This window comes from Tuber melanosporum (genome assembly GCF_000151645.1).
Source record: "Tuber melanosporum whole genome shotgun sequence assembly, scaffold_1, strain Mel28".
Taxonomy (NCBI): Eukaryota; Fungi; Ascomycota; class Pezizomycetes; order Pezizales; family Tuberaceae; genus Tuber; species Tuber melanosporum.
In genome coordinates this window covers 20118-47736 of record NW_003298755.1, presented here as the reverse complement: position 1 = coordinate 47736, position 27619 = coordinate 20118, and the positions used below count along the sequence as shown (strand labels likewise).

The window sequence follows — 27619 nt, the reverse complement described above, 5'->3', positions numbered from 1 at the left end:
TCGTTTTTCCCGCCAGCCTCGTACTCTACTCGTAGAGCAATATGCTCGAGTGCTGTACCCACTCGTCCTTGCCAATAATACCTCCGTAAAGCGAATATTCGGTGGACTCCGGCCGGCGGAGGTATTCTTAGCAAAGACGAGCGAGTATGCTAGGTGAAATTCAGGTAAACGGCATTTTCCGCTCAAACATTCAATTCCGGCTAACCATTACCAACAATTCGACCAGCGCATACTTGTGCAACACCAGAGACTTACCCCCCGCTTTCCTCAGGCACTCGAGATTTGCTCAAACTCCGAGAGGAGTTAGATTCTCATTCCAAGCCATCCCTCTCTACCTCTCTCCGAAACGGGAATTCGGGTAATAAACTAGAGCACAAATGTCGTCAGGGCACCAGCAAGTCACCGGCAATATCAACTCTTTTAATGTGTTGAACTACAACCAGAACGGAGTTGTCAACTTGGTCACAGAAACAGGCCCCGAGAGACATCCAATCCTACAGTGGCTATCGCCACTTGAACCACAGCAATGGCACCATGGTGTGCGGGCTGGGCGGTTCAAGGGTGTGGGGAACTGGGTACTAGAACTCAACGAGCTTAGAAAATGGAGGGATGCGGAAGATGGTTGCGGTGAGCGAGTGTTATTCTGTTCTGGGGGCCCAGGGGTGGGGAGAACATATCTGGGGTAGGGTGACCTCTTGTCTCGAGAAATATAATGCAGATTTCACTAAACATCAGTAAATAGCTCCCTTGTAATTGATAGCCTGTGCGATCAGGCCGGGGGGAAAGATGTTGCCGTTGTAGGACTCTACTGCGGTTTCCTCGCCCAACAGGAACAATCCATCACAAGTATGTTGGGCGCCATCCTCAAGCAACTTGTCACCAGAGGAGAAATCCCGGAGGATATACGGGAGGCTTTTGAGAAGGCCAAAAAAGAATTTGGTGGCCGGAGTCTCTTAACACCCGATCTGGTCGAAATTCTGAAGAAGAGCATTACATCATTACAGCGGGTATTTATATGTATCGATGCTCTGGACGAATCCACGCCAAAGCACCGACAAGAACTCCTTGGGTCACTGCGAGAAATCGTCCGGGTGTCACCAAACACGCGAATATTCATTACCGGGAGGCCCCATATCAACGATGAAATCGTGACACGATTTCGCAAGGCGGTTAAAATACCTATTAGTCCTACTCAGAATGATGTCAAGAGTTATCTGGAGATGAGGCTGGATGGTGACACTGACCCCAATGCAATGGACGACGAATTGCGGGCCGATATTATGAGTCATTCCAGAGATCTCAGAAATGTAAGCATAGAAAGTGTATTCCTAATATATGTGTGAGTTATTATTCACTAACGATAGGTTCTAGTTTCCTTCTCGTTTCTCTAAACATTGATGCAATCCTGGGTGAGATTACTCTCCACCAGAGAAGAAAAATTCTGGACGAGATGACCAAAGGGGAGGGTCTGGGCGATGCTTACGCCGCAACCCTATCACGAGTGAAGGCACAGCAGAGAAGTAGATCAAAGCTCGGCATGGACGTTCTAATGTGGGTGTCACATGCGGAGCGGCCATTACATGTCGACGAGTTATGCCACGCACTGGGGGTAGAGGAAGGATCCATCGACTTGAATATTCGGAATATTCCTGCTCTGCAAACCCTTCTTGCATGCTCTCTGGGCCTTGTCACAGTCGAAAAGTCCTCATCTACCTTCCGCCTTATTCACTACATTCTGCAGGAGTACCTCTCCCATAATCCCAACTTGTTCCTTAAGCCACACTCGACGATTGCTGGGGTCTGTTTGACCTACCTCAACTTCCGGCACGTCAAGGGCGCTTCGCCTTCTCTTCGTTTTCCCCAGCCAACCATCCCTTTTGTGAACTATGCGTCTTGTTACTGGGGTGAACATGCGAGACGGGAAACGACCGACGGTATGAAAAGGCTCGCATTGAAAGTACTCGATGGATACGATAAACACATATCTTCGAAGATGCTGTTATTGTACGGGATGGGTTATTGGGAACTGCCTTTCGATCGTGAATGTTGGAAATTGAGGAAGACAGACAGGATAAAACCGGTTGTAGTTGCAACAGTAATGACTGAAAGGTGGGTTTTACGCAGTGGATAGAGTTGGCTCTAATGGTAATGAGGGAACCTTGTGTTGTATGTGTGTGAACAATAGAGAAAGAAGAGTGAGGAGAGTTTCATACAAGAGGTGTGGAGTAGAGTTAGTTGACTTCTTAAGAAGGAAAGAAAAGAGAAGAAATAAGGAGGTGAAAACTTTTCACTGCTTACGCGTCCTCATATGAGAGGTACGCACACGACCGTAGTTTCCAGCTACGGGTACTTAACTGCCATTTTCAACATTTTCAACAGTGAAGACACTCCTAGTGGGTTTAAATTTACCGGGCTTCACGGAGCCGCATTCCTCGGATGCGAGGAAATAACAATTGCTTTGTTGGAGGCCAATAAATGGGATGCGCAGGCAACTGATTTCCATGGTAACACAGCCATCGCCTGGGCTGCCAGGTACGGGCACGAGGGTGTCGTGAGGATGCTGCTAGAACGGAGCGACATCAATCCCAACATAGCTAACATATTCAGCCAAACACCGCTTTCACTAGCTGCCGAGAATGGGCATGGCGGGATTGTGGCAATACTGCTGGAGCGGAACGACGTCAATCCCAACACAACTGACACCCTGCACGGCTGAACACCGTTCTTATGGGCTGCCGAGAGTGGGCACGTGGGGGTCGAGGGGATGCTACCAGAACACCGTCAATCTCGACACAGCTAACACCAAAAATCCCCCAAACACCGCTCCAGTGGGCCACCAGGAATAGCTCTACGGGAATTACAAAGTTGCTGCAGGGGCAGACCGATCCGATTCCCAGATATGTACATAACAAGTCTACAACCAACATAACCCTTTCCCCCCCGAGCCACCCGAGCCCTCTGTGCCCCTTCCAAGGATGTCTGGCGGTTTTATTATCCAACGATTAGACCCGACACACCCCCCTCCACCCACTGCTTGTATCATAGATGCCCTCCTACCAAAGAGGAACAAACTTGACGAAATTAAACCCTAAGCCCAGCAGACAACCCTCCATATGCGGATCGACAGGTTAGCGCACATGTCAAGTCTTTGGATCGTTTGCTTAGAATGTCTCGTTATCTCAATGGTCCCCCCAAATCATCCAAATTTCTTGTGTCGCTTGGGTTCTTCTTTAACCAATTTCTCATATATCCGTTTCCAATCGAGTCTTTTCTACACTCCCTTTTCTACATGTGTACCCTTTTGATCATTACACAGTTGACTACAGTAGAGTTTACTTGGCCAACTCTATTGTAGTACTTGTTTGGTTTCCTCGCTCGAGTTTCCCTTCTCTTTACTACTACGTTGTGTAGTATCGTTGTAGGATAAATAGAGCCCAGTAGACCGCAATCGAGCAAGAAGTACAACTTCAAACAAGAATTACAACGGGAAGAAAAGGGGATGGTGGCTTTTTATAGCGGTCGGCTAGTAGGGGGGCGCTATACATACCATGGCGGAGGTGTGGGTGCGGGGCTTGAGTGTTTCAAGAGAGCTGTATCATAAGTTATAGACGTCTTCACATCGTGTCACTCGTAGTGTTTGGTAGTGTTACGGTGAATGTGCGTACGGTACGTACCGGGTGCTGCGTATGCGTTTCCGTAGTACGCCCGCGCAATTATCGATACAGACAATATCCGAAGACACCCGGACAGATACTTATTGGTGGGTTTTATATGGGAAATCGAGCGGCGATCAGCGCGGTTGCTACGCATTTCACCTAAGCGAACCACTGGAGAAAGGTTTCTTTTTTGGGTTTGGTTGTCCTGGTGAGGAGGTGGCCTGGGGGGCTGTCTCCCCTCCGCTATAAACTCCTCTACCCAAATATCCCCCTCCAAATCCACCCCACAATCCCCCCACCTTCCTCCCTTCCACACTCAACCATAAAAGCCCCCCCCTCTGCCCTGCTCCAGTACCTAACCCCCATTTCAGCCAACAGCCTTTCAACCTCCGGCTTAATCCTTGGAACGCCCCCAAGGCTATGCACGCCCCTCCCTGTAATAACCAGAGTCCTCTTGATCCCTTCTTTCCGGCACATCCTCAAATGGTCCTTGACCATCGGAACAGCCTCAGCCACGCGCTGTCCATGCAAATCCAATTGCGACAAATCATTCGGCGGGGTCTTGACGAGCGAGAACAGAGCGCCGAAGAACGAGAAGGCGGTGGAGGGGTACTTTGGGTTGTGGTATCGGAATACCTCGCTGCTGGCTAGGGCGTGGTATTCATTCATTTTTTTCCCGTGCATTTGCGCCTCAATGGAGTGGGCCCTTGCGCTCCGGTGGTCGGAGTTTCTAGATGCTAATGACTTATTAGTTTGGGGGGGTTTTTGTATGGAGGTTGGGGGAGTTGGTAGCTACCTGCTTTGGCTTTACGTGACGCGTCGATTTGTGCTTGAGCTTCTGATGCTGCCTTTGCACGGTAGGTTGCGCCTGGCTCGGGACGGCGGGTGCTCTGGGATTGGCCCATGTTGTGAGTATACGCAGAGTCGCCGCAGAGAAGACAAGACGAGGGAGGAATGAGAGCTTCTGGAAGTTATTGCTAGCTCTGTTGCCGAGGAGTGACTTTTTCCTCAGCTTTTCCGACGTCTGCTGGAGGTAGCTCATTTTTGTAGCAGCTCTGTGGGTCATGTGCCCACCCCGAGACAACTGACAACTCAGCAAGGGGGTGGCGCTCCGCTTCTGTCGAGGAACATGGTACTGTACTCGAGTACTGTGCCTCTACGATAGGAGAAGGGTTACGGTAGGGATGAGCGCCCCGTACAAAAAAATTCCTGGTATCAGACCGGTGCCGTACTAGGGGTAGGGGGAAAGTATTGGGACGAGCAGGGGGGTTCTATGTCTGTGCAAATTACTCAAATTAGTATCTTCAATCCCACTTCAAGTAATTCACAGAGACATCAAGCCCCCCTGCTTGTCCCAATACTTCACCCCCACCCCGAGTATTTGTATTGTGGCGAGTTCACTGGCTCCTACGCAACCGCCCCCACCCGGGCTTCTCCGGGCGTCACTCTCGATAGTCCAGAGCAGATCTGCGAATGGTATCAAAGTTAATCCTATGGGCGAGCGCTGGACAGCGGGTTGGATATGAGGAGGTTTGGAGATGTTCGGATCGTGGGGTACCGCTACTGGTATCGAGGTTTTCTTTCCAGCCCACAGGAAGTATCTTGCCTGTGAGCAAAGATCAGGTGGGTCATGGAATGGCAACCTCTATGTGATGGCTCCGCTTCAAGCTGGCCAGGTTGAGGTTTGGCGAGTGACCAGTGTGGCGGAATACCCCCACCCGCGATCATTACCTACAGTGGCGGCGAGCTTGTTTGGAGCGAGCAGCTGCTCACGATGCCGTATCGGAGACCGAATCTGAGTGGGCCTGTCCATGACACCTTCCAAAAGTGCCTCCCCAAAACCCCTACCTAACTTGAACCAACGTTCCGCTCCCGGAGCCAGCAGTCGATGGACGAATTGAGTGTTCCCACCAAACACCTACAAACACGTGATCGTTCGAGTCTTGTCAGGATGGGAACCAATCTTTGCTAGCCATGGTGGCCAGTGCCAAATAGGTCACTGGCACAAGTACTGCACTCGTACAGTGTTACAAACCTCAAAGGGAGCGAGTGCCAGAAGATGTAGTGAGATCGAATTAATAACGTAGCAGTTTTCCGACAGAAGGTGCATTGGTAATGTGCCGAACTTCGTCTACCCAAGTACTAGATGCAAATCACAGAGACAGGAAACCGAGAATGCCACGCAGGCGGTTCCGGTAATCTAGAGGAAAAGTCTCGCGGGTACGGTGCTACATAATTATGATAGGAGAAAACTGTTCTTCAGAAAGCTAGAGAGCTTTCAGCTGCAAGCTACTGGTAGCATTTGGACCTGTTTTCCAATAATGGCAATGGCCCAGAAATTTCACCTTCTCCCATCAGGCAAATCAATATGGTTATACAGTACAGAATCTAGAAATCGCGACCATATTAGTATTAAGCTATCATTTATTCCAACTAGCCCTTCTATCTCACAACATGTATCTCACAACATGTACTGTACATTGTACTCGTATTCCAGCTCTAACCCATCACCGCGGGAGCATCCCGGTTGCAAAATCAAGACAACTTACGTAATCAAACACCTTTCAACTCGCCTTCGCCTTTTAACCTTCCTGGCCTTCTGCCAAAACCCACCATCACCATCCCGACTACTCGTATACACCACAGCAACAACACCGCAGCCGCCAAAAATGGTATCCAAAGCCCCCAAAGGCGGGCCCGCCCCGCGGCCGATCGTCAAGGCAAAACCAATGTCGTCAAGACTACTCACCATGAATGTACCAGATCAACCAACCCCCTTCAAAAAATCCCTCTTTCTAGCTAACCTCTGGTGCTTTTCAATCTAGTTCATGCAGAGAAACGCCTCCGTGCCAGGAAGTAAATCCCACGCGGAGGTTCAAAGAGCGATTGAAGAGGAGAACGCGAAGCGCGAGGCCGCGCTCCTGGCTACTAGAGATCGCTCGGGAGCAAGTACTCGCGAAGACGCGGAAACTCGGTGGGAGCTGAGCATTATCCGAAAGGCCCCTCAGGCGTCGGTTAGGGTTGTCACAGTTGGGTATGGGGACTTGGTTGGTGAGGGGGGGTATGGCGGTGATGATGATGAGAAAGAGGAGGAGAAGGGGACTGGTGGAAGGATGAAGTTCGGGAAGTATGGGGTTAAGGTTGAGGTTTGTTCTCCTTCTTTCCTTCCTGCGCCGTGGGGGTACGGATAGATGGGGTGGAAATGGGCTAACGGCGATATACAACAGGATACTCCCAAAAAGCCAGATCAAGAAATTTCTGACGACTCTTCTTCCTCCTCTTCCAGTGACGACTCTGACAGCGACTCTTCCACGGACAGGCAGGAGAAGAAGGCCAAGGCCAGAAAGAGGGACAGTGATGAAAAAATATTAAAGAAACTGCACTCTATCTCCGGTAGTGGCCCCCCATCTACTTCGGGTCCTGTCGGCGGAGGCGGGAAGTGTTTCGAGTGTGGGAAACCTGGCCATGTCCGCGCTGCCTGTCCAGAGCTGGGCATGCAGCGCAAGCGCTATACTGACAATATTAATCGCGGGAACCCTAGTAAACGTGGGAGGTTCTCTCGTTAAAACTTTTGGACGGTGTTCCACTTGTCCACTCGTAGAATACCCTGCAGCTCCTCTCTCTCTCTCTCTCTCTCTCTCTCTCTCTCTCTTTATATAAACCTTCTTTAAATTTTCGGTGTCCGGCGGCTCTTCTCCCGGTATACGGAATCCATTGCAGGGCGTTTGGGAAAAAGGTTTCTCTTCATCCCTCATGGTTTTTCGGGTTGGCTTATGTAGAATTACATTCTCTGGCTTTGGGCTTGACGATCATTATGCGATTTTCTTCGGATGTACTATCCCAGTACGGTACCTGCAATAATTGCAGCACTTGTAATATAATTATAATTTGCCTGGCGATTTATCGTTGTCAATAGAGGAAAAATGAAAACCTGACCGCCTGCTACAATAGAGAACTTGGGGTTACCCTACAACCCTAACCACCGCGAGCGAACACCCGACTATCATTCTAGCCAAAAACTTGACCTCAATCCACCCCGCCAAACATCTCCCCCCCCCACCATCGCCACTACCATACCAAAATGAACGCGGTCCGCCCCCTACGTCGCCTCCTCCAAATGCCCCCCCGGGGGGCCCGCCAATTGACCACAACACCACCAAACCCCTACCGTAACCGGCGCAGGCTGAAAGCCGAACCGGAATCCTACACAACACCTCCACCAACCCCCTACACTTCTGGCGAAATATCCAAGCTGTCGAAATACTACACAAACGACCAAGTAGCCTCCCTCCTAGAGGGGGAGTCCGCCATCGACCCCGCGCATTTCCACAACCGCCGCCGACAACCGGACCACGACCCCATGAAGCTACAATACTTTGACGACCTCTCCACCCTCGACCCAATCCTGGACTCCCCCTGGGGCCCGCAAATCTACACGCCCGGTCACCCCCTCCAACCACTCCCGAGACTCGATCACCTGCTCACGCTCTCGGCCTCTTCCTCAACCGCCACTGCCAGCTCCGCCACGAGTGACCCACCCTGGATGCGCGAGGTCTCGCTCAAGACCGGCTTCTCCGTCGCCGAGATTAGGCGGCTAAGGACGAAGATCCTCGTCTCCCACAGCGTCGTGAATCAGACGCGCATGGGCAAGATCCGCAAGATATACTGTCTCTCCGTGGCCGGGAATGGTAACGGCCTTGTCGGCATTGGCGAAGGGAAGAGCGTCGAGCATTCCGAGGCTCAGCGCATGGCTACATACATGGCTATTCGGAATATGATGCCCGTGCCTAGGTATGAGGATCGTACCATCTTCGGGAATCTGGATATTAAGGTTGGGGCGGTGGAGTTGAAGCTTTTTAGTCGACCGCCGGGTTGGTTTCCTCTTTCTTTCTTTCCCTCGTTTCGTTGGTGTTGTGGGTGGGAACTGATGCGAGTTGAGTGGATGGCTCAGGATTCGGATTGCGCACTTCCCAGTACATATTTGAGATAGCTAAGTGTCTGGGATTATCGGACCTCTCGGCCAAAGTTAGTCGCAGCAGGAATCCGATGAATGTCTGTAAGGCTACCATTCAAGCCCTCAGGAGTCAGAAGTTGCCCGAGACTATCGCTCGCGGTCGGGGAAAGAAATTGGTGGATGTTAGGAAGGTTTACTATAATGGTGCTGTATAACCCGAACCTCCGCTGTAGTCCCACTTTTCCCTTCCTTCCCCTTGTTTCTGTATATATTATATTTGTATGTCTTGGACCAATATAGAATTGCCTATTTGTTACCAATCGCTCGGCACTTACTCCATTGTGCATCAGCGAATGGATGAATGGATGAATGAATGGATGGATGGATTGATTGACTGATTGGGATGATCACTTTTCGCAACTTTTTTGATTTTTATCTTTTTTGATTTCACACCTTAAAGTTACGTTTGTCCTTCCATTTTGTTTGAGCGAAAGAGAAAGAAAGGGAAGTATGACGAAAAACCAAATGCTGAAGGAAGAAAAAAGAAATTCTGGGGATATAGAAGGGTAGGTGTATTGTACATCGGCGAATGAACCCCAGCTGCTTTTTTTTTTCTTTTTTCGTTAGGTGATTTCACGGGTCATCCATCATTTCCCCCACCTACACAAACCTCTATTCTATCTACCAACCCAACCCCCCCGTCGCCCCCGCCAGCGGCTTAAAAGTTGCGGCTAGTATCGTTGCGAACGCGTTGGTAATCCAACAGCTAGGCAAAATTTAGCGCAAGCGTAAACACAATGTAAAAAGGAAAGAAAAAAAAAGACATACCCCTTCAATACTACCCAACGCACTAATAGCAATATCCTGATCCCAAATCTTGCGCTGAGCAAAGTCAATAACGTCCTGTTCGGTGATTTGACCAACAACCCTCTCGACCTCGGCAGGGTTCATTCTCCGGCCGGTGGTGATGATCTGACGGCCAATGTCCTCGGCGATGGCGGTGGTACCGTCGAGAGAGAGAAGGAGCGACCCCTTGAGTTGGGCTTTCGCACGCTCGACTTCAGACTCTGTCACAGTTAGAGCGAGGCGGGACCACTCGCGAAGGGCAAAGTGTACAAGATCATCGATTCTAGTAACTTTGTCGGTGACTAGGTAGATCCCCCAGAGTCTGTGTGTGCGAGTTAGCGATTCATAGTGGAATGGGATGAATGGGGAGTGAAATCACCCAGTGTCAGAGTATGAAGTGCTGAAGCTCATGAATGAATTGGCCAATTGGTGTTTATGCACGAAGGAAGAAAGCTTGCTGCCCAAGTATGGGGCATTACTCATGGCTCTGTCCCAATTACCAATGATAGCTTGAGCAACCAACGCAGTGAAGTAGTGAGGGTCCTTCCAGCTGACTCCCTCGACGGCAATGGCAATATGAGCGGTAGGAATAGTATCATCTCTCAAGCGGACTTCCGATCCGATGAATTCGGGCTTCGGACCACGTGCAGATCCCGGGGTCACAGGGTTCTCACTCGGCTTGACGCCGGAAAAGTGCTTTTCGGCAAGTGCGACAAGAGTTTCATGAGGGATTCCGCCGGCACCGGTAAGGACCATACGGTCAGCCTTGTAGTTGGTAGAGATGTAGTCGATCAAGTCCCCCTTACTTATCGTCAAGATGTTTTCCTTGGGACCGAGGATGGTGCGACCGAGTGGTTGACCTTGGAATGCCGTGGCGTGAAGGTGATCGAAGACGACCTCCTCAAGTTGTTTGTCGACCTCCTCCTGCTCACGGAGAATTACATCGCGCTCACGCTCGATGGCCGATTCATCCAGTTTGGAATTCTGGAGAATGTCGGCGAGGATCTCTACCGACCTCCCGACATCATTCTTAAGGGATTTAGCGTAGTAGACTGTGTTCTCGCGCTATATTGATAACTACTCGTTAAGAACTGAAATATGGGAGATGGTGCACCAGGGTTGATAAAAACGTACTGAGGTGTAGGCATTCAAGTGGCCACCCATGTCCTCAATCTCGAGTTCTAACTGACCCTGGGTTCGGCTCTTGGTTCCCTACAGGAAGAGAAAAAAACCCTTTAGCGGTCCATCCATGGATATCACCGAACACAGGATGTAATCTCATACTTTAAAAGCAAGATGTTCCAAGAAATGCGCAGTTCCGTTGGTCTTATCAGTCTCCGCCCTGCTCCCAGCATCGATGAAAACTCCGACAGTCGCAGTCTGAGCATATGGCGAATGCTCCGTAGCGATCTAATTAGAAGGTGGAGGAGGAAAAAAATCAGTCATTCCACCCAAAAAAACCTCTTCAGATTCAAGGTTATTTCTCACCGTCAATCCATTCGAAAGAGTAGTTGATTGTGTGGTAACTCCGGGTATAAGGACAGGCGCCGGGGATGCCAGCGACCTAGTGATGCCGGGGAACTTTCGAGGAACGATAACGTTCCTACGCAGCGACGAGGTGAGGGCACTGCGTGCAAGTCGTGCAGCCGCCATTGGGTTTGGGGGAGTGGTGGGTTTGTTGGTGGTAGTGGGGGGGAAGGAGGGGGAGGCTTTTGGAGATTTTGATGGCGGGGTCTCAATGCGGGAATGGAATGAGCAGCGAGATGTCGAACTTTGACGTTCTGGATTGTGCGCTGACCGAGGTATATTTGGGTCCTTAGTAAAATTTTCAACAAAAGTTCCGATTGGTCCTTTAGGGTTCGAAGGTTGAAGGAAGGTCCTAAAACCGCTACAATATAATATCTATCAATGATTTAGCTCAATACGTTAAAAATATATCAAATATCCAAAATATCTAAGAATTCAAACAGTTGCTGAGGCATTGGTGGCCCGGATCTTGCGGAAATTAATTCAAGTCATATGAGTACTCGTGGGAGATAAGAGGTATCTAAATGATAGTATTATTTTGCGGATCCCTATTTTCGGACAGTGGCCACAATCTAATCGCATCCATCTAATCAATTTAATCTCTTGAAACGTCAACTCTGATACCAAGATCCCCAAATCAATCACCAGTTTCAAAAGCTCCGAGCTCCAGAACTCCAGTTACTGTGTTAGCCCACCACCATGATGTCCTCAACAGCAGATACGGACCCTTTCATACAGTTTCAAAAGTACCGCTTCTCTCCCTAGTTACCTAGCCTTTTCCCCTTCCGCATTGCTAATAACCCCCCAGCGAACTCGCCAACCTCCTTGAATCCGCCCGAACCTCCTTCAGCAGCTACCTTCGCATCCGCACCCTCCTCCATACTCCGATAGCACCCCCCTCTCCGGAACTCCTCTCCGCACAAACAGAACTCAGAACGCTGCTAGATGAAATAAGCACGGACCTCAGTGACCTTCATGCAACCGTCCGACAGATGGAAGCGGACCCGTACAAATTCGGCCTGGACATTCCAGAGGTCGTCCGCCGACGACGTTTCGTGGATGAGGTAGAAGGCGAAGTTGGCGATATGCGGGAAGAAATAAATGCCACGTCATCTTTGCCCTCGCGGCAGAATGCGGGAGCTACAGCGACGGGAGTCATGGATGACGGGGGAGATGAAGAGGGTGGTGGGTGGAGTGGCTACGAGATGCAATATCAGCAGGAAATCATCCATGACCAGGATGAGATGCTGGAGGGGGTTTCGAGGACCGTGGTCAACCTGAGGGAGCAGGCGAATGTTATGAACAGGGAGTTGGAGGAGCAGACTGGAGTGCTCGGTGCGCTGGATGGGGATGTGGATCGGGTGGAGCATAAGCTTAAGAAGGGAGTTAGGGATTTGAACACTTTTATAAGGAAGAATGAAGGCTTGTTCCCCTTCCCCCAGCGGGATGGAGGTTTTAGGAGCTGACGTTGGATATAGATACTGCTAGCAGTTGCTGCATCGCGATTCTCATTGTGGTTCTGATATTCCTTCTCTTCTTGGTTGTTATCTTGTAATAAGGTGTTCCCTAGGATTACTGGCACGGCGTAATGGATTGTTTTCACGGTGGCGAGCAGAAAGTTTTTTCACGGTGTTTTCTCATATCAGTAATAACAATAATGGCAACAGGATGTATGAATAGATTACTTTTGTTTAGATTGAGTAGAAATGTACAACACTTGGGGCGGTGCCCAAGATATAAGAAGCCATGTAAGCCCGTATAGATTGTCATTTTACCTCATTAAAAATACAAGTCACAATCTCATCGAAAAAGAAATACCAAGGTAAAAGAAAAAGGAAAGAAAAAGGAAAAAACCAGTCGATACACGTTGAAAGGGCCCAGAGACAAAGAGTTAAAAAAACTAGAGACTACAGTTGTATCTGCTCACTAGTGAACCCCACCAATTAACTTATTCTATTCGGTTTTGATATCCCCATTCTCCTCCCCCCCCGCAAGGACCTTTGTTTGCGGCTCCCCGTCGGGACCACCACCGGGGGTGACCGCAATAACCTTTCCGTTCTCATCAACGAACTCAAAGTTGTATCTGCTAAGTAGGTGGGGGATTGCAGAAAGCTGGGGTCCGTAACGCGCGGTATTATCGTACAACTCGAACAGTGGTACAGCCAGTAATTTCATGTTTTTCGGAACCGATAGTACTTCTATTACCCCATGCATCATCGCATTGTCAGCAAGGTATTCTAAAAGATGGAAGGGTGAGACGGAACTGCTTCTGGGAAGCTGGATAAAATATAGCTTCTTGCACTCTTTGGGCCTGGTGACATGCGCCGGGATAAAAGGGTACATGAATGTCTCAAAGTTTGGCCTCCACCACTGGGCGAGAGTATCACCAATCTCCCATTCATCATTAACACCCTCGCCGGAAAATTGGCTGCCGACCGGAGCAAGGCGTTCGTTCAGACGAGACTTAAACCCTTCCAGCTCGCTCTCGTGATGGTGGAGGTAATCGCCTGGCCTAATAATCACATACTCCCCGTCAGCAGCAAGAATGGCAGCGGGGACCAAGTGGAAATGTAAACATACAACTTGAAGAAGGCATTGGCAATTTGAAGCATGAGGATGTGCGGATGACAGTGCTCGTGGCAAACGAGGATACCTTCACAGGTGCGTCGCATACCATACTGCTCGTAGTGTTCTTGTAGGCGTTGCAGACGGGCAAGGACAGAGGGGTCTTCTTCCGGTTGGTTCTCCTTAGTACCAAAAGTATAATTAGATAACGGGTAGAGACGGATGGTCTTTGGCTGGTTGGCGGAGAAGGAAGCCGGCAGGATTGGGCTAAAAAATCGGTCGAATCGCTCGTCCTGAGTGTAAGTTTTGTGGTTTTCCATCGTGGGACGTGTGGGGAGCAGCAGGATGGGAGGGTGTGGATTGAGGGGAGGAGAAGGAGGGAGAAACATACGCCTGTGAGCTCTGGAGAGCCGTACTAGTGATCGTCGACATGGTTCAAGTGATGGCGAAAGGAGGTAGGGCTCTCGGCGTTGGTTGGGTTGACCTGATCGCCGGTGTTGGTGTCGAAGGGCAGAGGGAATGTTGAGGCTTCGGGACTCGTCGAGGAGCTTACTCGAGTAGGGCAGGTGCCAAGCCATGCCCTGGCGCCAAGACCAGATGTTATGATATGTGTTGACTACGGTAGAAAAGACTACCATACTCGTACAGATGAATCCCACCTTAAACAAATCATCGCTACGGGAGGAAAATAACATGTACGAGCAGCAGGAGAAACGAACAACCCAAGGTCACCAGAATGCCACCCACCCCGCTCCTTCCATATAGCCCTCAATTTACCTCTCCAGAGGAGTACATTACCTCTCTATTAACCTTCACCTCTAACCCGCTTTTCCAAACCCTCTGCGGTGGTGTACACATCCTCGACTTCTTCACTCGAGACTCTGGCACAAAGCCTGTGGACCTCTACCATGAAATCCTACCGGCAGACTGGATATCATTCTTCTCGGTGCAGGAAATACCTTCGGTGCTAGACCACCTACTCCGCACACCAATAGACCAACTCCCAAAAACATGTCCAGAGACCTTAGTTACCTTCATAACACAAGTCCGTATCCACTCGCTCAACCGAGATTTCACCCGACCGCCCGCCCTAGCGAAAGCCAAAACATCAGCCGGGGTATCCCACAGCGGCGAGGAATGGGCGTTGAACGCTGGCATGCGGCCGAAGAAGATCCACGAGGTACGAATCGCACATAAATATGCAACTTGACCCATCGGATAGTACTGTACTCATGTATAATCTTTCCGGTAAAAAAAGGTAGAGAACTTCTCTGCGTTCATCGACGATTTGGTCTCTAACATCAACGCTCGCGACAAGCCTATCGGCGGGGAAGGCATCACGCATATCTTGGACTTTGGCTCCGGACAGGCATACCTAAGTCGGACGCTGGCGAAGAAGTATGGACATAACGTTGTAGGCATAGAATCCCGACCGGCAAATATCGAGGGGGCAAAAGAAATGGATACCCGCTTCGATAGCCTCGCCGAGAGGCGTGAGCGGAAGGGACGAAAAAGTCAGCAAAGCCGGGAGCCCACATCCCGAGTGCCAAATGACGACCCCGCCGCAGAAGAAACAGTGCCAACTACAACCAACGATGGAAAAAGTGGCACCCTACAATACATCCAAAAGTGCATCTCTGGAAGTGATCTCACCCCAATAACCACCCTCATCCCCTCCCCAACTCCCAAATCCCTCCTCCTAATCTCCCTCCACTCCTGCGGGAACCTCCTCCACCACGGCCTCATCTCCTTCGCCACCACCCCATCGGTGAAAGCCTGCGCCCTAATCGGCTGCTGCTACAACCTTCTCACTGAAAAATCCGGCGCAACGTACAAACCTCCTCTACGCTCACCGCACCCACGCCTAGCCGCGACTTCCGCAGCGGCAGACCCGGACGGGTTCCCCCTAAGCCACAGATTCACCCACACGAACCCAGCGGTCCGCCTAAACATAACAGCCCGAATGATGGCCTGCCAAGCGCCCAGCAACTGGACCCCCTCCAGTAGCGAAGCCTTCTTCACAAGACACTTCTTCCGCGCCCTCTTACAGCGCATATTCTTCGACCGTGGGCTCGTCACCGGCGCTGAGCCAGTGATTATCGGCTCGCTGAGGAAGAGGTGCTACTCGTCCTTTGGCGACTACGTCTCTGGGGCGATCGATAAAATTGGCTGGGCCCAGAGGCTGCAGGTCAGCGCGGGAGAGGTGGCCCAGTACGAAGAGAGGTTTACGTGCAGGAAGAAGGACATCAGCGTTATTTGGAGCTTGATGGCCTTCTGCGCTGGCGTCGCGGAGAGCCTGATTGTTGTCGATCGGTGGGTGTACCTCATGGAAGGGGTGGAAAAGGGCTTGGTGAAGGAGGCGTGGGTGGAAGCTGGGTTTGAGTATGGGATTAGTCCGAGGAATTTGGTGGTTGTTGGGGTTAGGTAGGGTGGGATGGCCAAGGGAGTTTTGCCTGTTTTTTTTATTTTTGGAAAAGTGAATGAGACTGGATGTGCTATATTCCACTATCGTAGCATATTTTGTACAGGTTCCCAAGCACTTGCATTGTACTCAAATACTCGTACCTTAGCATCACAGAATAAATTTACTGTCAACTAAATCTAGGATGGGCGCGCGTGACGTATTAAATTACACTCCAAGCATCATAAGTCAGCCACTTCCTCAGCTGCGATGCCGTACTCATACTACGATAGCGCCATGCCATGCCATGCCATGCCATGCCACGCTACTCGTGCGCGCACCACCTAGCCCGGCCCGCCAAACAAAGAGGACATCACGCATTAGTGCGATACACCACTGTCAAATGTGTCAATCGAGTGATCCCACGTGATGGGTATGGCGCTTCGAAACGAGAACTGTAGCTTAACAAACCCCGGCATCTTACCCACCGCCTGGAAGCGAACAAGTCCCCGGGGCACGAATAAGAGTACAGCTGGTCACACGGCCTACTATACAGATAATACAATACATACGTATCGTGGTCTGCATTGTCAGTTTGACCCTCTCACCGAGACCGCAACGTGCGCAGGTCAAACTCACTCGTGGGAAAAATATTGCTTGCGCGTTCATGAAAGCGTTCAGACTTCATCACATTCCATCCCGTGCCCTACTGAGTGCCGTTACAAAAACTAAATAAGGACAAAAAACAGGAATCGAAAGTTAGAGTAAACTAACTCTTTATCTCCCCTATTCCTTTTGATCCTGGGCGTTCCAAGCACAAAAAGGATTTTTCGGGTCTATAGCTTTACAGAAGACTCCTCAAACTCTATCAACGGCCTAACCGGCATAGCCCCCTTCGTCAATTGTAGTCTAGCCTTGAATGCACAGATGTCTTCGATGACCTCGCCCTGGTCGCCAATTTCCCCCTCATCCTCCCGCGGTAGAGGGTTAGCCCCCGCGAGGCTAGGTAGGAGCGTGGCCAGCATTGCGGCACCCTCCTGGGCAATGTACTGCGCTGTCTCGGGTGATATTTTGAGGTCCTGGGTGAGACATTGAAGAAATCCGCTCATTGCGGACTTCGGTTCGGTGAAGTCGACGGCCGAGAGAGCCTTTGAGATCACCGCTGGATCCGTCTCGGTACCGGAATGGGTTGAGATATACTTGCATATCTCCCCAACGATAGTGTCTTTATCGCCAGGTTTAGGGGCCCTTGCAACCGCAGCCGCATGCATATGGACCGATGCCTTGCTTCGCGTGGGGGATGCCGGGTCGATGAATTTGTTGTAGAAATCCAACATTTCAGCTTTTGTGATGTTGTGGATTATGTCCACCTCAATATCGACTGTGGGGAGCAACTAATTAGCAGGTGTGGGGCGCAATTGCTAAAGCGTAGAATTACTAACTCTGTGAGAAATCGTACAGCTCACTGCCGATATACCCCCACAATCTCTTGCTCTCCTGATGGAGATTTTTCAACCTCTCGGTTCGCTTCACAATAAGACTGTTGATGTGCCCTCTGAAATCCTTTTCGCTCATTGTCTCCAGAGTGTCCTTGTAATCAGCGAGGAATTTATCGATTCTTGACTCTAGGTAAGGCCCAGTGCGCTCGGATTGAATGAGAAATCGGTAGACGATGGTAGTAGAATTCATGCGGGCCCCAGAGAATACAACGTATCCCAATTGTTCCTTTGTCCTTAACTGATTGAAGGCTGGTCTGGAAATGGGTTAACAAAGTAACATTATAACATTTTCGTAGGTTAAGATCGTACTCTTCAGTCAATTGAGAGAACAAGATACTCTTTGCCCTCAGTGCCCTATCAGTGTGTTCTCCAATGTATAAACTAAATTCAATGCAATGATTGATGTTTTCCTCATCCCTTAGCGGGCGAGGATAAATGAATTTACCACCGGCCGGCATTATCAGAGATCGCCTGACTGTGAATTGGCTGTGAGGCAAGACACGAGGTCTGAGGATCGTTTCGACCAAAGAAGTGAGTCGCAAGGCATCCTATCTTAAAATCAGAAACCCTCTGCGGTACGAATGCGAACGACACAAACCTCTCTGTAAAGGTTTCCGTGGGCTAACGCTTCGAGGTGAAATTGCTTCACTATTTGTGGGAAGAAGCTCTTCACATCTTCCAAGGTAGTGTTGCTCAATTCATCACGAATATCATCGTTCAGCCACATATGCGGGGAAAGCAAGTACCTTGCAAATTCTCCAACTTGATTGTATGGCAGAGTGAAGTCCCAATTGCGGTGCTCCCTCGCCATCCTATCCTTGATCACCTTGAAGCGATCGGGAGCTATCTCCAGATCACGCATCTTCAAAAGTAGCTTTTCCAATAGTAATGGCATTTTGTCATTGTATCCGGAAATTTCGACGTCCAGACCGAGAGAATGCCCCCATAAATTGTAATCCAGACCAGCGATTTCCGCATCATAGGCATACTCATTAAGGGCGTCTTTTACAAGTCGACAGTAGAGGGCTGTACGCACAGTATTTCCGGGAGTGGAATATGCCAAAGGGCTATTGTTTAGTTAGCAATCATACTTTTGGTGAGGGTAGAGCGATACGAACTTTCTGAGTGTGCAGTTGAGGTTTGCCTTCGGGACCCAGAAGGTGTCATCCTTCTTGTACCATATCCTGGATATTTCTGTATTCCTGATCACAACGGGGACCTTCTGCGGCGTCTGAACCTCTTTACGCTGGACCTCAAAATTGGTGGGAATAAATTCATTCTTTTGCGGAAGATGAAGCTCCCCGGATATTTCTCTAGAATTATCAAATATTTCTCGTATTTCTAAGAGGAGCTTCTCGGGGATCTTTTCAACACGGTATTCCGTCCCGTACCATCGCTCTTTCGCTTCCCAATCACCCCTAGGGCATTCTCTGGCGACAACTGTGCATCTAAAATTATTTGGGTTAAGGTACTCCAGGGACTTTGAAATGAGGGAAGCGTCAAATCCCCGGATAAGAGCAGTACCGGAGAGTAGCCATTCCCTAGGAAGTGGCTTTTGCATGATAGATGAAAAGCGGGAAGTGAACTTGGATGCCAGGCTCTTCTGACGGAATTTGAAGTCTACGGCTGCAACAGCTTGCATCTCCCTCATAATCCATTCCTGTGGGGGTGTGCTACGGATGAGGTGAATGTATTCGAAGATAATCTTCATTACTTCCTCATAATTTTCTTCGTGAAGCATTAGCTGAGGATATCCGTGGCAAAGAGCAAATTTGGCGCTTACCAAGCCCATCCTCTGTCAGCTTTGTGGAAATCTTAAAAAACGAGACATCATCGCAAGTGGGCTCCGGGCCAGCGGCCAGGGAGTCTACCCAGCCTTTCTTTTTGAGGAGGGCTAATATGGACCCAGGACCTTCATGCCCAATAAGGTGGGAGCAATAGCGCGAAGGTTTATACTCGAAAAGTTTTTCTTCATCTGGGTATGTGAAGGTAATATCCAATGACCTAGTATCCATAACTGGCTTTGCAAATATTTGCGTCTGTGCTACGGGTCAACATGATGTAAGGTGGCAACCGTAAGGGAACAAACCAAGAGTTCCTTATCGGTAAATGGCTGGCCTTCAAATCTCGGGTCAGGTAGGCATTTATTCTTGACACCTTCAAAGAGTTCGATAACCCACTTCTCCAAGGTATCCAGGTCTTCACGGCCTAGGACTACAAGCTTCATGAGGTTGGCGGAATAATACTTGTCATGAAACTTCAAAAACTCATCCCGGACGTTTACGCCCCTCTTAGCGGGCTCTTCTTTCAAAGTCTCCAAGTTTCCGGTGGAGAAATGGCAGTAAGGATGGCTAGGGTTAGACAAGGACTTTGAAAGCTGGTGGATCCTCCAGATATCATTTTGAAGATTCTTTTTGTTTTCCGAATCCACAGCTCGGAGCTCGCGATCCAAAGTCTCCGCGAGAAAGAGCGGGCAGATGAAGAATTGTGCGAAGCGATCCAGAGCACCGTACAATGCCTGGTGGCCCACTTCAAAATAGAAGTTGGTAGAGGTTGAAGCCGTGTATGCATTGGATTGACCAGAATTCTCAGAGAGATAACGTGAGTATTCATTCTCTTTGGGATACTAGCGGGAACAAGTGACACAAATCGTTAGCTGAATAGGGAAATGTAACTGAGCATTAGGGACCCCGGCCAATATCCGGTATACCTTCTCAGTTCCCATAAACAAGAGATGCTCTACGGCATGTGCCTGACCCTGTTGTAATCAACACAAACATTAGAACGCTATTTCCATCAATCTCCATCGAGGAAACCGATCTTGGGGTCCAGCTTTAGCTTTCCTTCATGCTCACCCACCACCTCCTGCCGGTACCCACCAGGCCTGGGGTGGGTGGGGAGAGCTGCATAGAGGAGGGCACCCAAAAGGGCACGGTAGCGGGGCGTAAGTCAACAATTAATAGGGAGAGGTGGGGGTGAATTTACCGGCAAGTCATCCCTATCCGAGAAATTTCCCACGTGCACATCCAAAGCAGCACTGGCCTTATCCGTGTCCGGATCATGCGCAATCAAAGCCTCAAGTTTATTCGAAAGTTGAATCACTCTGTAAGATCGGTTGTCGAGGTCTGGTTGTTCGAGCTTGTCAGCGAGAACGGTTGCACCGCCGGAACGAATGGGCAATTCCTTCATGTCTGAAGGCGTTTGAGGGGTGGGATCTTGGCGAGGAAGATGGGGAATGGACGGGGAGGATCCGGGGAAAGACGATGCGGAAATGGAGGACACTGGTGGGGGGAATCGGGAGTTATATAAGGCTCCGAGACTGGCCCTGGGTGGTGGGATGAGGCTGAAGGGCGCGAGCCTTCGGGTACGAGTGCTGTGGGAGGATGACGGTAGGAAGGGCCGATAATCGCGATAAGGTTTTAGGAATGACGCATGCAAGGTTGTGGCTTCTTTCGAAAGCCGGCCTCGTTGGAGGGATATCTTGAGCGCTCCTAAGGCCAGGATAAGGTTTGGGTGAGGATGAGCCGGGTTTGAAGCTGCCACTGAGGTGCTCTAGGGTAGGGGTGCTCGAGTACAGCAAGGTACCGTGCTCGTCCAAAAAAGAGAAAAAAGGATCAGGAATGGATTGTTGAGAGGGGATGAGGGGATGAGCGAGGGTGAATTAAGAATCGAAAGGTTAGCCACTCAGTTGAATACAATAATATCGGGGAATGAATCACTCAAACAGGGGGGGGGGTTTACCGTGCTTGACTGTGTTGGGCGTGGGGGAGGGGCAAAGATCTAGCTAAGTTAGCCAACAACGAACCAATGCTGTGCCGGTACCAAGTACCCGAGTATTGTACCTTCCTGTGCAGTAAATGTCGTTGACTCCTAATGTTTTGAAGTCCTGCTATCGCACTCTCTATGGTGGTGGCAAAACCGTGAATATCGAACTATGATGGTTTGGGCGATCAAGCTGTATGAAGGAGAACAGATAGATTACAGTGTGTGTTGCTGTGGTACTGTATTGTACCGCGCAAGCAGTAGTCTATTTGGTATTGTTTGACCATCATGCATTCAGCTGGTCTTCTCGCAGGTGCAGAGTATGCATGACCGATGTGCATCTTTTTTCTGCACTTCAGAAACAGTCATGGAAATTACTAATAATCCTCAAGAATATGGTACAGTACAGTACAGAACCAGTACAGTGCTTGCACAGTACCGGTGGTTGCTGTGCGTGGATGCTCGCGTAGACTACAGCACTCGAGTAGACTCACAGAGACCTGAACTGCGCAGACTACCGTCTGGCATCGCATCGGTATCATCATAATAGGGGGTTTCACACCGATGGTTCACCACGGTTCAACAACGCAGTTCTTGGTTCATGAACCATGAACTAGAAAAATGAACTGCGGTACTAGTACAAGGTCTGGCAAGAAGTTTTGGATCAGTTATTTGCGGTTAACCAGCCAAATACATCCTTGTCTGTTACGGTTAATAGGTTCCTACCCTTGTACCAGCTCTGGTGGTGGTACTCGGGATGGTTTGGTGGTTCAGAGGTGGCAGAACACTCTTGGCTTGCAAAGAAAGAGGAATGGTCGCTAGTTACTAGTGATGAAAATTTTTCTAGTGTAGGATAATTTCCTCATGACGAATAAAGGCACAGATCATTTAATAAGAAAACTAGGATCTATTCTTGACATAAGTTGAGCAATTGAAAATGCCTTCCACATCCTATCGTGAACGAATTGTCAAAGAGCTACTTATCATAGTAGTGCTTTTTCGAGTTATTGAACAATATTGACCTGATCTTACGCCACGAGTTCGAAATTCTCATATTCTTCTTTTATTGTTGGAGAAGATTTTATCACGACGCTATTTGCAAACACGAAGCCTTATTCCAAAGATTACCGGAGAAATTGACCTTTGCCTGAATGTTTACCGAGACTCCAATAGGCCTAAGCTTGCTCGTCGCTTTCGTACATTTGCCCGCATGTTTCCCAGGACCTTCAACAAACTTGTATCTATTATTTCTTCCTCTCCGATTTTTACCAACCAATCATCCAATCATGAACAGCAAATTAGTGTTGAGCGTCAGCTGTTGATTGCTGTCTATCGTTTTGGAGCGTACGGTAATGGTGCGTCGATCAGACAGGTAGGATTGTGGGCTGGAATATGAGAAGGCACTGTAGTGCTTTGTACCAAGAGAATATTATATGCTATTCTATCATGTGGGCTCCAGGAAAAGTATATTTCTTGGCCAACTGAGGAGGAAAAGAGTTTATACAAAGAGAGAATTGAGGAAATTGCAATTCCGGAGTGGAGAAATGGATGGACCATCATTGATTCCACTATATATAAAGACTGCTTACTATGGGGAGTCTTTCTTTGATCGAAAGTCAAACTATTCACTTAACATACAAACCGTGAATACACCAGACAGAAGGATAATAGATTATGCAGTTGGATTTGTTGGAAGCCGTGCAGATTCTTACTGTTGGAAAGAAACACGTCTCTATAAGGAACATAGTTCTTTATTAGGAGAAGGCTGTTGGGCTTGGGGTGATGCTGGTTATCCAATGCAGGAGTGGCTCGTGATTCCTTACAAAAAGCCAGATAAGGATATTGCTGAGAATTGATCTTTCAATTACCAACTTTCACATATCTAGGTTGCTAGTGAGCATACAATTGGATTACTCAAAGGTTGCTTTCAGTCTCTATAGGAACTTCGTACCAGAATTCACACCGCAGTCGATCTCAAGTTCGTACACATCTGGCTATATGGATGTATTACATTATATACCTTTTGTCTTATGGAGGAGTAAGGCTTGGATAACCAGGACTTTTTGGAGGAAGGTCTGGTTGCAGAGCAAGCCATTCGGCATAATGGGAGTCATATTTTTCTCTCTCCCTCCCTAGCCGGAGATCTTTCCCATGGCAGATAACCATAGGTAGGATATGAGGAATGCCATCTGCAAAAATGCAGAGAACTAAACTTGCTTGTCGCTTATTCCAACCTGACTTCGACTTCTTAACCCAAATTGTCTTCTCCCCAGCCAAATTGTAAGTCTTTCCTTCAAGATATTTGAAAGGAATAGGCATTTCGTCTTGGTTGCAGATGTTGGTAGGCTCATATCAGCTGATGGGATGTGCGATTGCGATTTCCCAAAAGTCGTGTGCCTGGAATTGCAAGTTGCGTCGATTAAACCGTAACTAGTTTATAACTAGTAGCTTATAGCCATCAGGAACCTGTTGCGCTTTTTTGGTGATACTTCGAAGACTGATCTTATGCTGAGCTAGGAACTCCTGAAACTAACTATTACTGAAGTAAAAGATTGTTGGATTCACATTCAAGTACAGAGCATATAATTGTATCTGTGATTGTATTCGAAACCATCCTTGCCTGACTGTTCATCCTGTCTTTCTTCTCTCCAAAAAGTCTTCATATAATTTATTCTCAAGCTCCTGCCAGAATACCCTCTGGCTATATCCTAACCCTTCCTTCTTCTTCACCACTGAGCATTTTCCTATTTTTTCTATCCTCTCCTTCATCTGCACCCAGTTACTAATTGTCCTTCAAGGAATTTGATAAACATAAGACGCTTCTTGCTGGATTAGAGGCGGATATCTTATCTCTTCAATCGCAGGTTGAGAGATTGGGATCCGATGGTTTTCAAGAAAGACAAGGACACTGAGATTCTGACTTTGACTATAGCTTCTTTTTGGGTATCAAATAGGCTTCAAATTGTATTTGGTAAGTTGGCATTCTTTCTGGGTTTTCAGTTTTGGCCTGTACCGCTTAGTAATTTGTACTGAAGGCCTTTCTGATATCTTCAATATCATAACTTTTTTTTCCCCTTCTCTGCAAGCCTTCTAGTTTATAGCCGGCTATTACACTACTTTCCTCCCATTTGACTCACTTTACAGGATTTGATTTAGATCTCTGATATCCCTCTAACTTCTTTTTCCTGACTCACGATAGTCTATTGAGTGTTGAGGAATCAATTATGACTGCTAGCTATGATGTGTTCGTGGAAATATGAGTGTAGTCTCATCTTGATACTGCTTGTGCGCGTAAATTCATTTCTGGATCACCACTAGTCACTCAATATCTTGGCTTAATCTCATCTACTCTCTTGCACAAGTGCCAAGCCCTATAATTGTCTGATTCCCGATGATGGATTTAGCAAGTTAATAGGGAGGTTTTATTACAATGGTTGTAACTTGAACTGAGCTTATTATCAGAGCAACGACACTAACCTTTCCTAATATGTACAAGTGCTCAGTGGCTCAACTTTGCACAGTCTTAAGAACAGTGCTTAAATAAGACTGTCATCAGATTACTTTGTTTACCAATCTGTTAACAAAAAAAGAACCAAGGAACCCCACTTTCCATCTTCCCATCTTTATCTCTTTTGAAACTCCTGCCACACCTTCAAAGCCACAACCAGAATGTCAGTAATTCAAGCAGTGGGATCCACTTATAATCCTCCTGACCTTGAGGTTATTCGTACGGCACAAGCAAGTACTACGTGAAACCGATACATTGCTAAAGAAAAGCTGCTCCTGGCTTGGCTATGTGTTCTGCATGGTAGGGAATTTTCACTCGGTGGAAATCAGGAATGTTTTTGGCTCACAATGCAGGAATTATTTACCTAGGCAATTGGGTGACCAGTGAGTAATCTACACAGTACGATGGCACAAATGCTGATGGAATCCTATGTCAAGATGGATAAAGAAGTGAGAGAAAGTGGTAAGGTACAGGCAGATGGAGAATATGAGCAAACGATGGCTCAGTAGAAGCTACGCATTGATAGAGTAAGTCTATAAACAACATTCTTCGCTCATGTTATTACTCTTTTATTTTTCTATCTAATTCTCTCTACTATAAATTACTAACAATAATAAATAAATAGTAAAATACAAGGCAGAGTGGTGATGGTCGTGGAAATACGACTACAAGTAAGAAGTCAAAAGCAAAAAAGACAGCCAATAATACCGCTGCTAAGACATACTGACAAAGATTACTTACAATAATGAGTGGTAAATGAAATTACCAAGCCGTAGTAGCAGCACTCCATACACATTACTAGGAGGAAGAGGAAGAGGCTGAAGAGGAGGAAGTGGCTGGAGGAGAAAAAAGAGAGGGATTAGGAAGAAAGGAGGAGAAGGGTAAAGAGAAGGTTACTGGTTCTCAAAGTCTGTCGAAGACTGCGGCAAAGGAGGAAAAGGTGGAGAGCATAAGAGACAAAAGAAAGAAAATCAAAGAGCAGGGTAAATTTTTGGATATGAGTCTGGCAGAGGAAAGTGGACATTTAACCTCCATGTTTGAGCATATTGTGAATGCTCTTGTACCAGTTGTAAGCAATGCTGGTCCGGTTCAGAGTACCTCAGGAATTCCTGTATCCACTTCAAATCTTTTAGAACTTGAAGCAATAGAGTTATGTTTTCATGGACTGGAAACTCGTATGAAAAATACTGAAGTATCTTTGAAATAGGTTAAGGAGAATACTATAGGAATTTTGAAAATACTTTAACAAAAACAGGAAGATTTTTTTCTTTCTTCTCCTATCAGTCTTCCCTCACTTGTATATCTGCTAAAAACAAATAATCTTCCACTATTGGAGGTGATAAACTAAACTTTTCTGAAACTTGATTTCCACTAGAAATACATAAAAGAATGTTACTCAGTAATGCAGCTATCGTATAGTAACTAGCAATTGGTGATAAACCCGCTTTCAGACCAGAGTGAAAAGAATTCAATGCCCAATAATTTACAACTCTACCAAATCCCCACTCAACAACTATTCTCTAACCTGATATAACAATATTTGCAGCCTCTTCTTGAACTGTTAAAGGTCGATTAACTTGCTCTAAAAAGGATTCCATTACTCCAAATCTAGGTGAATATGCAGAAACTCCATATACATACAACCTTTTCTCCTCCGATATATCTCCTCCTTGAAATAAATCCTGCAAGATCTCCACCAAATCTGAGGATTCCCAAAGTACCCAGTCTCCTATCAGACCAGCAAAGGGGCCAACCAAAGAGGAAAGTAAACCATCCGGTATAATGATACTTTGAAACTTAAATGTATGCATTTTTTTATAACCTGAGTAGAAGCTTTTCTGATCCTCTCCAGGGTGACAAAAGGATCTCATAGTTCCATCCATGAATACCCATATTCCACTTAACCTACTACTCCTTTCTACCACCTCTGCATATCCTTGTAAAGTAGCAAGCTTAAGTCTACTTTTATCCCATACCAATGTTTGAGTATATCGTCGAACAAGATACATGACAGTGTCATTAAAAACTACGGACAACCTGGTTCTTGAACATCCAAATATCGTGAGATAATCTTTCAAGCGGTGTGGGTAAGATAACCAGTAAAGCAGGATGCAAAAAGCCTCCTCCAATAGCAGGTGGAAGCCATATCGCCATCATATACACTCTAGTTGAAGGCATGGTAGTATCCGCTTTATATCTTCTTTTGAAAACCTAATTTACATTAAAAACCATTGAACTATTTATTTCTCAATGTGATAAGCTCTGATATACTTACTGAAGGTACTCTTGAAAATCCACATTATCCCATCCACAAGTATTTAAGAGGAAAAGTGTTTGTTCATAGTTGATCAGATTTTGTCAGACTGAGAATCACTGGCTCCTAGTTTCAGATTCCTCATGTAAACATAGTCGTAATTGCCTAATATGATTTAGATAGGCAATGATAACAATTAGAAAAAATAAAACATGTTTTTGGACAACTGGTTCATGGTAATCCATCAAGGGATAGGACGATAGTTGAATAAGTTGAATGATTCTTAGAAATTATTTTGTTGTTGATAATGATGATGTCAACATATGGACTACTAGTACTTCTGCGCAGTTAACTCTCCTTAGCAAAATGACAGACAAAAATCTCATGCGTTGCCACACACAACATTGCCAAGATTAAGCACTGTTGAAGTTACGACCATCGTAACAAAACCTCCCTAATACGGTACTGGATCTGAACCATCGGTGTGAAACCCCCTAATAGTGTGGCCAATCTAATTTTGATCCCCCCGTTTAGTTACAACTGTACGAGTGCTCGAATACAGTAGAAACCACCGGGCTTAAATACATGGTAAAGACCCACTCCACGCCTCCAATACCGGTATGCAGACCACGCACTTTTGTCTTGAT

The 27619-nt window shown here is 47.6% G+C and overlaps 7 protein-coding genes; 3 read left to right on the top strand and 4 right to left on the bottom strand.

Annotated features, from left to right (window-relative positions):
- Window positions 1–3839: 3839 nt before the first annotated feature.
- GSTUM_00003813001 (uncharacterized protein) lies at window positions 3840–4645 on the bottom strand. XM_002835026.2 has 2 exons: window positions 4453–4645; window positions 3840–4393 (listed from the first exon to the last, which is right to left on the bottom strand). Exons 1-2 carry the CDS (start codon window positions 4559–4561, stop codon window positions 3912–3914), a joined length of 591 nt encoding a protein of 196 aa, XP_002835072.1. The 5' UTR covers window positions 4562–4645; the 3' UTR covers window positions 3840–3911.
- A 991-nt stretch (window positions 4646–5636) lies between these two features.
- GSTUM_00003812001 (uncharacterized protein) lies at window positions 5637–8825 on the top strand (the record flags this gene model as incomplete). XM_002835025.2 has 3 exons in its annotated part: window positions 5637–6802; window positions 6884–8527; window positions 8608–8825. Exons 2-3 carry the CDS (start codon window positions 7738–7740, stop codon window positions 8823–8825), a joined length of 1008 nt encoding a protein of 335 aa, XP_002835071.1. The 5' UTR covers window positions 5637–6802; window positions 6884–7737.
- A 206-nt stretch (window positions 8826–9031) lies between these two features.
- GSTUM_00003811001 (uncharacterized protein) lies at window positions 9032–11162 on the bottom strand. XM_002835024.2 has 6 exons: window positions 10945–11162; window positions 10741–10866; window positions 10591–10668; window positions 9836–10521; window positions 9439–9778; window positions 9032–9376 (listed from the first exon to the last, which is right to left on the bottom strand). The coding sequence occupies exons 1-6, from the start codon at window positions 11107–11109 to the stop codon at window positions 9329–9331; spliced, it is 1443 nt and encodes a 480-aa protein (XP_002835070.1). The 5' UTR covers window positions 11110–11162; the 3' UTR covers window positions 9032–9328.
- Window positions 11163–11644: 482 nt separating this feature from the next.
- On the top strand, window positions 11645–12719 carry GSTUM_00003810001 (uncharacterized protein). XM_002835023.2 has 3 exons: window positions 11645–11729; window positions 11792–12435; window positions 12462–12719. Exons 1-3 carry the CDS (start codon window positions 11686–11688, stop codon window positions 12536–12538), a joined length of 765 nt encoding a protein of 254 aa, XP_002835069.1. The 5' UTR covers window positions 11645–11685; the 3' UTR covers window positions 12539–12719.
- A 131-nt stretch (window positions 12720–12850) lies between these two features.
- Window positions 12851–14054, bottom strand: GSTUM_00003809001 (uncharacterized protein). XM_002835022.2 has 4 exons: window positions 13940–14054; window positions 13564–13815; window positions 13248–13495; window positions 12851–13181 (listed from the first exon to the last, which is right to left on the bottom strand). The coding sequence occupies exons 1-4, from the start codon at window positions 13978–13980 to the stop codon at window positions 12937–12939; spliced, it is 786 nt and encodes a 261-aa protein (XP_002835068.1). The 5' UTR covers window positions 13981–14054; the 3' UTR covers window positions 12851–12936.
- A 167-nt stretch (window positions 14055–14221) lies between these two features.
- GSTUM_00003808001 (uncharacterized protein) lies at window positions 14222–15976 on the top strand (the record flags this gene model as incomplete). XM_002835021.2 has 2 exons in its annotated part: window positions 14222–14728; window positions 14807–15976. Exons 1-2 carry the CDS (start codon window positions 14285–14287, stop codon window positions 15974–15976), a joined length of 1614 nt encoding a protein of 537 aa, XP_002835067.1. The 5' UTR covers window positions 14222–14284.
- A 630-nt stretch (window positions 15977–16606) lies between these two features.
- Window positions 16607–21395, bottom strand: GSTUM_00003807001 (uncharacterized protein). XM_002835020.2 has 10 exons: window positions 21291–21395; window positions 20434–21228; window positions 20159–20206; window positions 19538–20074; window positions 19232–19487; window positions 18567–19176; window positions 18047–18515; window positions 17758–17996; window positions 17392–17702; window positions 16607–17330 (listed from the first exon to the last, which is right to left on the bottom strand). The coding sequence occupies exons 2-10, from the start codon at window positions 20635–20637 to the stop codon at window positions 16786–16788; spliced, it is 3219 nt and encodes a 1072-aa protein (XP_002835066.1). The 5' UTR covers window positions 20638–21228; window positions 21291–21395; the 3' UTR covers window positions 16607–16785.
- Window positions 21396–27619: the final 6224 nt, after the last annotated feature.

Excerpts from the sequence above, each read along its gene's own strand:
- GSTUM_00003813001 (XM_002835026.2), bottom strand. The coding sequence starts at position 4,561 with ATGGGCCAATCCCAGAGCACCCGCCGTCCCGAGCCAGGCGCAACCTAC. Across the intron at positions 4,394-4,452 it reads GTCACGTAAAGCCAAAGCAG|CATCTAGAAACTCCGACCAC; the intron begins GTAGCTACCAAC and ends ATAAGTCATTAG.
- GSTUM_00003807001 (XM_002835020.2), bottom strand. The coding sequence starts at position 20,637 with ATGAAGGAATTGCCCATTCGTTCCGGCGGTGCAACCGTTCTCGCTGAC. Across the intron at positions 17,997-18,046 it reads ACGGAAACCTTTACAGAGAG|GATGCCTTGCGACTCACTTC; the intron begins GTTTGTGTCGTT and ends ATTTTAAGATAG. Across the intron at positions 17,331-17,391 it reads GCTGTACGATTTCTCACAGA|TCGATATTGAGGTGGACATA; the intron begins GTTAGTAATTCT and ends TGCTCCCCACAG.
- GSTUM_00003810001 (XM_002835023.2), top strand. The coding sequence starts at position 11,686 with ATGTCCTCAACAGCAGATACGGACCCTTTCATACAGTTTCAAAA. Across the intron at positions 11,730-11,791 it reads CCTTTCATACAGTTTCAAAA|CGAACTCGCCAACCTCCTTG; the intron begins GTACCGCTTCTC and ends ATAACCCCCCAG. Across the intron at positions 12,436-12,461 it reads CTTCCCCCAGCGGGATGGAG|ATACTGCTAGCAGTTGCTGC; the intron begins GTTTTAGGAGCT and ends CGTTGGATATAG.
- GSTUM_00003811001 (XM_002835024.2), bottom strand. The coding sequence starts at position 11,109 with ATGGCGGCTGCACGACTTGCACGCAGTGCCCTCACCTCGTCGCTGCGT. Across the intron at positions 10,867-10,944 it reads CTCTTTCGAATGGATTGACG|ATCGCTACGGAGCATTCGCC; the intron begins GTGAGAAATAAC and ends CCTTCTAATTAG. Across the intron at positions 10,522-10,590 it reads ACTTGAATGCCTACACCTCA|CGCGAGAACACAGTCTACTA; the intron begins GTACGTTTTTAT and ends TTATCAATATAG.
- GSTUM_00003809001 (XM_002835022.2), bottom strand. The coding sequence starts at position 13,980 with ATGTCGACGATCACTAGTACGGCTCTCCAGAGCTCACAGGC. Across the intron at positions 13,816-13,939 it reads GCTCTCCAGAGCTCACAGGC|CCCAATCCTGCCGGCTTCCT; the intron begins GTATGTTTCTCC and ends CCGATTTTTTAG. Across the intron at positions 13,496-13,563 it reads GCCAATGCCTTCTTCAAGTT|GCCAGGCGATTACCTCCACC; the intron begins GTATGTTTACAT and ends TGTGATTATTAG.